The sequence below is a fragment of the Eriocheir sinensis genome, chromosome 40 (genome assembly GCF_024679095.1).
Source record: "Eriocheir sinensis breed Jianghai 21 chromosome 40, ASM2467909v1, whole genome shotgun sequence".
Lineage (NCBI taxonomy): Eukaryota > Metazoa > Arthropoda > Malacostraca > Decapoda > Varunidae > Eriocheir > Eriocheir sinensis.
In genome coordinates this window covers 6787733-6795883 of record NC_066548.1, presented here as the reverse complement: position 1 = coordinate 6795883, position 8151 = coordinate 6787733, and the positions used below count along the sequence as shown (strand labels likewise).

Below are 8151 nucleotides of genomic sequence, written 5' to 3'. Positions count from 1 at the left end.
AAACCCTGTTAAAAAATTACTCCCCAAAAATGATATAACAGGGACTCTGGAACCCATAAGACCACCTCCCACCTCCATCACCTCCCACCAAGCACCTTACCCGCCACTACCCCTTCCCGCCTAGCCAAAAAATATACATGGACACTTATGAACACCTGTGGACACCGGAGTAAAGCAATTAGCAGTCTACCCGCCATGCACGGTACACGCGTTTAGCCATGAAGCAAAAGACACCCAGCCGCATAAACCAACACATAAAAGCTGGTATTTTTTTTTTTTTTTACCTTCACCGCCTCCATGAATAACTAACCTCCTTCCTCCCCCTGAGCCAACGACACTCACTTTTTTTTTCTTTTCTTTTGTTTATCTTTTTTTTTTTGTTCTCTTGTTTTCCGCATCATTATTTTTTATTATTATTTTCGCCCCTGTCGTCGAGATGAGTCTTGAGTGACGGGTGAGAGAGAGAGAGAGAGAGAGAGAGAGAGAGAGAGAGAGAGAATATAACATAGCTGAAATATAGATTACCAACCCCCCACCCCCACACACACATACAAATACTCCCCCCATCCCCCCCACACAACTCCCCCCCCTCCCATACACACACAAGCTAAAGTAGGAGGCGGGTGAGGGTACTGTGTGCAGCCCCAGACGACAGGCGCCACAAGGGTACACAAGGACAAGATTTACCACCCTCGGAAGCACACACTAGAGGGAGGAAGAAAGGGCGAGAGCGGGGCAGGAGGGACACGCATAAGGAAAGATTTTGGGAGCATTGCGAGAAGAAAAGTTACAGGAAGAGGAGGAGACAAGCTGTAGGGTCTCACATATAGGGAAAGAGATGTGTGGGTGAGGTGTCAATAGGGAGATATAGCCTGGGTAACGTATACGGGAGAACGAGGGGAAGGAGGGACACGCATAGGAGAGGGTTTGGGGAGCATTGCGAGAAGAAAAGTTACAGGAAGAGGCGGAGTCAAGTTGTAGGGTGTCACATTATTATAGGGAAAGAGATGTGTGGGTGAGGTGAGGTGTCAGTAGGGGGATGAAAGCCTGGAAAATGTATACGAATGATAACAAAAGGAACAGCAACTAAAAAAAGAGGGTTTATGAATACAGACCGAATGTGTAATATACTGAATACAAAGGGAGCTAGTTAGTTTGCTTTGAAGGGAAGAAAAGAAGCATCAAGAGCAAGTAAGAGGTGAAAATGAGAGAAAGAGAGATTGTATGACGAAAGAATAAAGGATAAAAGTAAAGAAAAGGAAAGGCTTATACGTATGCTGACCCCAAGATGTCTGTAGGAGGCTAAGAGAGGGTGTTATGTGGTTAGGTGTTATCCTCTTAGTCTTACCCAATACCTGGAACACACACACACACACACACAGGACATGGGTGAGGTGAGGTAACAGGTAAGGTTTGAGAAGAAGTAAATAGGACAAAGAGAATGAAGCGAAGCAAACAAAGAGGTCAAGGTGTTTGTAAGCTATGTGGGTGAAGGAGGAAAGACTGGGATCGATAAGAGGTGGAAGAGAATAGGGAGAGAGGGAGAGGAGCAGGAGAGAAGGGGGTATTGAGAAGATGACTGAGTGAGGGGGCGAGAAATAGAAAGGCTGAGGAAAGGGATAAAAGGTTTTGAATACCGAGTGGGATATAAATAAGTGGGTGAAAAAGAGGAGTGGGAGAGAAGAAAAAATAATATGGGTTGCAGAAAGGAAGAGGTGGATGCCTTGTGAATGAAGAAAGAGGAGGGCGAACAAGGAGTGGACGTGAAGGGAAGAGTGAGGGAAAACATGTAGGCACTCATGTTTGTGAAGATGGGAAGGTAAGGTAACGAGGAATGATTACAGGGAAAGGGTTACAGGAAAAGGGAAAGAAAATGGGGTAAAGAAACGTAATGTAAGTAAATGGGTGAGGAGTGAGGACAGGCGAAAAGAAGGATTCAATGGGTAATAAAATTGGGTTTGAGAAGAAACAAAGTAAAATTGATGGTATTTGGTAAGGGAGGTGTGGGCGGAGGGAGGAGAGGCAGCTACTCGTGCTTGTGGGGGTGGAAGAGTGAGGGGACGCGACCCTACACCAGCTCCCTCCGGATGAGTGATGGATGGTAACGAGGAGGCTGTAAGAAGCTTAACTATTTTGCCGGAGATGTCACGCAAAGGTCACTGCTGCTGCCTCTCCTAGGACCCACCATCCCCACCCTTCTCCCCTTTTTCCTTTGTCCTATTCTCCTCCTTTACCTCCGTCTACTCTACCCTGCTATTGTTCTTTTTCTCTTATTCTCCGTATCCCTTCCAACTCTATTATAGCTTCCATCGAATAATTCAGAATAGGTACTCCGTTCAGATAACATTTTCTCGTGTGGTGCAAGAGAAAACGAACCTTCATGGTAAACATCCTTAAAAATGCTCCTCTTTTGGAAGTCTTCTTACCCCAATAGGAGGGACAGCCTACTGATTCGCGTCGTTATACTATACGCTTCCTCCCTAAAATCATACCTTTTACCTATCGTTTCTTTATTCTCTTGGAAATTTGCTTAGTTGAACTTGAGGGAAATAATTCGCTTCTTGCCATATAATGCGTAGGAAATTGACCTCTCTTTCGGCCACCTCTTTGGATTCTTTTTAGGAGCAGCGAGTAGCGGGATTTTTTTTTTTATTATTGTTTCCTTTTTTTGTGTGCCCTTGAGCTGTCTCCTTTGTTGTTAAAAAAAATCGTTATTAAAACCATATCCCTTTATCTATCGTTTCTAACACAGCAGTAGCCTAACCAGCAACGGACTTTTAAGCTAACTGCAAAATAAGCCAAAGACAACTTGAGAATATTAAAAAAAAAAGATATAAAAATTTACCTGGACCGATGAAGAATAGCCTCGCCACAGCCTGTCACCACAACGCCTACACACACACACACACACACACACGGCTGTTCAAGGTGAAATGGTTAACTGAATAAGGACGGGCGGCATTGACTGTTAACATATGCAAATGAGGCAAATTGTGCGAGGGAGAATATGTGGTATGTGACGGGTGTAGGAGTAGCAACATAAGGTGATCTCTGGGAAGGACAGCAGAAAGCAACAACACAACAACAGCAACAACAACATTAATAAGCAAAGAAACATACAAGCAATTCAAATGGAGAATCTTGTGGCGTACGATTAGCCTAAGCTTGTAGATAGGTTACTACAAGCTTAGAATTTGCCTTGTACGGTAGTAGGGAAGGAAAGAAGCGAGGGAAGGAAAGAAGCGAGGGAAAGAAGGAAGAAGAGAAGGAAGGAAGGGAGAGAGGGAAGGAGTGAAGGAAGGAGGAAGAGAGAGAAGGAAGAGAGGGAAGGAGTGAATGAAGGAGGAAAAGAGGGAAAGAAGGAAGGAAGGAAGGAAGGAAGAACGGAAGGAGATTACATTATGATTTTATGACATTATTTTTTATTATCCACCACGAGACACAATAATACATCTTTTTCACTCAATAATCAACCTCAGAACACTAAACCATAACTAACACAGCACGAACATGATGAAAAAGAACGTGTTGAAAAGAATAATGACGAAAAAATTACATATTCATAAAAAAAACGAACTTAATAACCTAGCAAATGAAATCCATCTTCCTAGGCTATTTCAAGGGACGTCCATGGCTTTTTTCTGGCATATTTACGAACTTTTTTATAGAGTCATTTACATATTATTTAGACAGCTATTAAAACCGAGATTACACCGTTGGGCTCATAAGTTAACTCCTTTAGGGAACATAGGTAAAAATTAAGGCGCCGGAGTTATACTGGACCTTTACCGGGAACATAATTAAAAAAGATGAAGGTAGAGGAATGGAGGAGAGACAGATAAGACACACAAATAAATAAAGGAGAGAATAATAGGGAGTGGAAAAGGGTTGATAAAAGAGTGAATAGGAGGAGGAAGGAAAAGAGGAACAGAGGGCGAGGCAATTAAGGATACATACCACTGCTTGAATAGAGGTTCGTTAGGCTTCGTTAACACTTCTCTACACTTCCACAATCCTTCCCAGGCGTGTCACAGCTTCCTGGCACACTATAGAGAGAGTAGTGAAGTAGGAACCACGTGTAGGAGAGTAGCAGGAGCAGGATATAAGGAGGACAGCAGGAAAGGCACTACTGCTGACCGCGATTCACTTGACTGGTTCGTTGCCTCTCGTCTGATGTGGTTCGGTTCGCAGTGCTCACTTGTTTTTCTTTCTCCATTTCCTATCACGGTCTTATACCGCTTTTTCTTTATTCCTATGTATTTTTCTTATAGTATCTAACGCTGTCGAATGCTCCTACTCTTTATTTCTGTTTCTTGATATTGCTATTCTAAGTTATTCATCTCTCTCTCTCTCTCTCTCTCTCTCTCTCTCTCTCTCTCTCTCTCTCTCTCCAGTCCGCGTAATGAATCGTTTAGCGGACGGTCGGCTTGGCCTTGAGGGGTCTTGCTCCACAAAGAACGTGTCAGGCTTTACCTTGGCTAATTTTTAATCTTGCTTTTAACTGTCCGTGTCAAGGCTGGGAGAGATGGCAAACTGAGATTAGCCGCCTCCACGGTGTAGTGCTTATTAGATCTTGCTTTAAATTGAGTTACTAAGCTCGTGTACATTTAGATTGAGTTGAGAAAAATAAAAGTTAGACACCTCTCCATCCGAAATTGACCCTCTCTTCTGCCCACTCTCTTCGTATTTTGCTGAAGCATGTGGCGTTAGAGAGCTTTTTGTTCTTTGTCTTTATTTCTGCTCTTGAGCTGTTCCCATTTCTGTAAAAAAGAAAGTAAAGCCCCGACACCTTTTGACACAATACTAGTCATAGTCATGTTGTCTCCTATCAAGAGGAGTGGCTGTTTGTCTATGCAATGAAGGGTTTTTGCTCTGTGGGGATGGTGACAGCGTGTCGAGGGAGGGAAGGGCGTCGCACACACACACACACACACACACACACTTGCTGTTGCTTCTCTCACTGGAGGTGGAGGTAAAGGAGGAACGGAGGCAGGAGGAAGAAGGCACGGCACCTGGCTGGCTGTGTTGCAAAGCTCTCTGAAAGCTTCTCATGCCTCGGTCCTGCAAATATTATGAAGGCAAGGAAACACGCTTCCATCCAAACTTTAAAAAACACTCACGCGTTGCCGCTTCGGGCACACCAGCCACGACACTGCCTGTGGGAATGTGTCTCCGGGGACGTAGGGAACATTACCAACACAAGGAGGCGACAACATCCCTCACACAGTTTTCCCTCCAGACCCATAAATGACTCCACGTATCACTGTAGATAAAGCAGTTGTGCCGAAGCCGTCACACCTCGCCCACCCAGCCAGGCACGGACAGCTGTCACCACTCTCAGGCAGCTATTATCGCCGCGGCGGCCTACACGCCCGCCCCGACCCGCCACCTCCCTCGGCCGCACACTCACCGCAGCGGGAACACCACCACAAATTGAACGTCTTGACAATGGCAAACGGAATCCTTATCTTATTTTAATGCCACTCGTGTGGTGGCAATCCTTTAATGGGCTTCCAAGCAATCATATTAAAATGAACTGTTTTGTAGCACGCGGAAATACCAAAACGAAACAACAAAAATCAATGCCCCGCCCTGCTGGTTTTTGCCATTTTTTATTTGACCCAATAGGATCTTGGGGAATGGTATTTCCTCTAGTGGCACACTTTCACTGTTCAGGGGAATTGGCAGTTCCAGCAGGAACCTTTACCTTCCGCTGAGGTCATACCTAACTCCTAAAAGGTAGCCTGGGGTGCCGCAACCATAGCGTGGAGGCCCCTTGATGCGGCCTGCCTCGTTGTACAGAAACCTTAAATTGTTCTTTAATTTGGCTCCCGCCGCCACACGTTCCCCTTCACCCGCTAAGCGTCCACCTGTCAGCCGCCGCCGCCGCACGGCCCGTAGTCATGGCTGCCACTTGAATACAGAGCACTCCCTCGTGCCGCCGCGTCCGACAATAATGGGGCCTTGAACCATTTACATATATATGGAGTAATGTATTTACCGCGCCCATTCCCCTTATCCTTCCCGCCCCTCCCCTCCTCCTCCTTCCACATGAGAACTTATTTTTCCCCTTTTCCTTTAAAAGTGTCACCCACCATTCTTCCTTTATCCTGAAGGCACTCTCTCTCTTCCTCCTCAGGTCCGCAGAGCCGAATTGACGCTTCTTCTGGTGGCGGTGGTGGTGGTGGCGCTCGTGTCCTCCGTGTCGGCTCAGCTCAACTTCTCCCCGGGCTGGGGCAAGAGGGCAGCTGCGGCCGGCGGCAGCAGCAACGGCGTGGGGGAGGCGGTGTCGGCCCTCCACCGCAACGTCGTGTCCGGCTCCGGGAGTGTGGTGCCCCCCGGGTCATCCACTCCAGGGGACGCCTGCGGCCCCATCCCTGTCTCGGCCGTCATGCACATCTACCGACTCATCAAGGTGCGTCACGCAACAGACACACACCAGCCGCTTTATTGCACAGAACAGTTCTCACTCATCTGTTTTCCTGCTACTAAACTTTCTACATAAGACTCAACTGGAAAAAAAATAATAAAACAGATGAAAATAGTAGACTAGAATAGAAGATGAGAATATAATATGATTGAAGAATAGAATATATGATAATAGAAAACAGAACAGAAGATGAAAGCAGTAAGATATTGGTAAAATAACAGAACATTACAACAACTTTACAATACAAAATAATATAACAGGTAGAGTAACACTTTCCAACACATACCAAGCCTGAAGACAAACTGCACAACACATACCAGGCGGGGGAACCATACTGAGAACCACAGAACCAACAGTCTCCGCTGACAACAAACACTTCACAATAGCGGCAGGATCACAACCACATCCCAGGCTAACTTTCCTTCCCTTCCCCCTTCCTCCTTCTCCCCCCAGAATGAGGCCGCGAGGTTGGTTCAGTGTCAGGATGAGGAGTACCTGGGCTGAGTCGCTCCCTCCCCTGCCGCACTCACGCTTCTCCCCCCATAGATGTCTTCTCCCGCCGCAGTACCTCCCGCGCACGACCGACAACATGGATTTACGGCCGCTCTGCGCTCCCCTAAGGTTCCCAGTGTCACCTGAGCAGCTCCGTGGAGGCCTCGCGCTATTTATATGACACCTTCTGCTTCTTAACAAAAATTACTAGAGGGCTGGATGATTTGGATAGGAGTCTTTGCATTTAATTAAATTCCTCCGAGTGAGCTGTGTTTCTCTTCTTCCCCGACGTGTATGTACTGAATTGTCTAAGAACTGTTGCCATAATATTGGGCGCCGCATGACTGTTCCGCAGCGGCACCACAAGGCAGGGAGTGTGTAAGTACATAACAAACGCTACAAAAAACATACTTTACACAAGGGTAGGAGTTTGTAAGAGTCCCATCGACTCATACAAAGCAGCTTCTGAAAACCGGTTATCTGCACATCCCACTCGTGATTCTATCTAAGCTACCTATGAAATATTTAGTCGCATTGATACTCCCACACCGCTACTGTCTCCACGGATTCTCTTAACTCTATAAGAAAGAAAGAATATACAGTACATACATTTATATTGCGCATCTTCCTAAACCCGAATATGTTCACCCATTGTTGCGGGTTCTAACCTCTCTTTAATTTCTTTATTCCTTTTGTTTAGTCCTTTTTCCTGTGAAAGTTTTATCACCTGATGAAAAGTACAATATTTTATCAGTGGGAAAGATGATGGCGATGCGTGTGCATTGCTACTATTATCATTATCATTATTAATTTATTATTATTATTATTACTATCATCATCGTCATCATCACTCAACTTCATATCCATTCAATACAAATAACAAAGGAGGCTAAGACGAAAACTCTCACTTTCTAAATGTTCCCTGCGTGCAAAATTCAGAAATTGTGAAAACCTTCCAAGTCTAAATTTTTCCTTCTCACATAAAAAGAGTAAATCTATAAGACAAACACCTCCGCGTGGTGATCAACGCGCCGGGCTCGGGTTGCACCGCCGCCTGGGATCGTTAAAGCCTTCTCTTGCCTCTTTGGTAAATTCATTGTCTATACAAAAAATATATAAATTTTTAAATCCTTTCTGCTTTACTTTGCGCACAAAAGCATGACGGGTCCGAGGAAAAACTGTGAAAAAACAGCTGAGAGCAACAAAGAGTTTTGGCTGAAAAATCTGGA

General features: G+C 45.3%; 1 protein-coding gene across 1 annotated transcript in view; it reads left to right on the top strand.

Annotated features, from left to right (window-relative positions):
* Positions 1-7188, top strand: part of LOC127009289 (red pigment-concentrating prohormone-like) — a 29096-nt gene extending 21908 nt beyond the window's left edge. The window contains exons 2-3 of the mRNA XM_050882236.1: positions 6140-6415; positions 6884-7188. Coding sequence (XP_050738193.1) covers positions 6140-6415; positions 6884-6934 — 327 coding nt within the window. The 3' untranslated portion in view covers positions 6935-7188. The remainder of the gene's footprint in view (positions 1-6139; positions 6416-6883) is intronic.
* Positions 7189-8151: the final 963 nt, after the last annotated feature.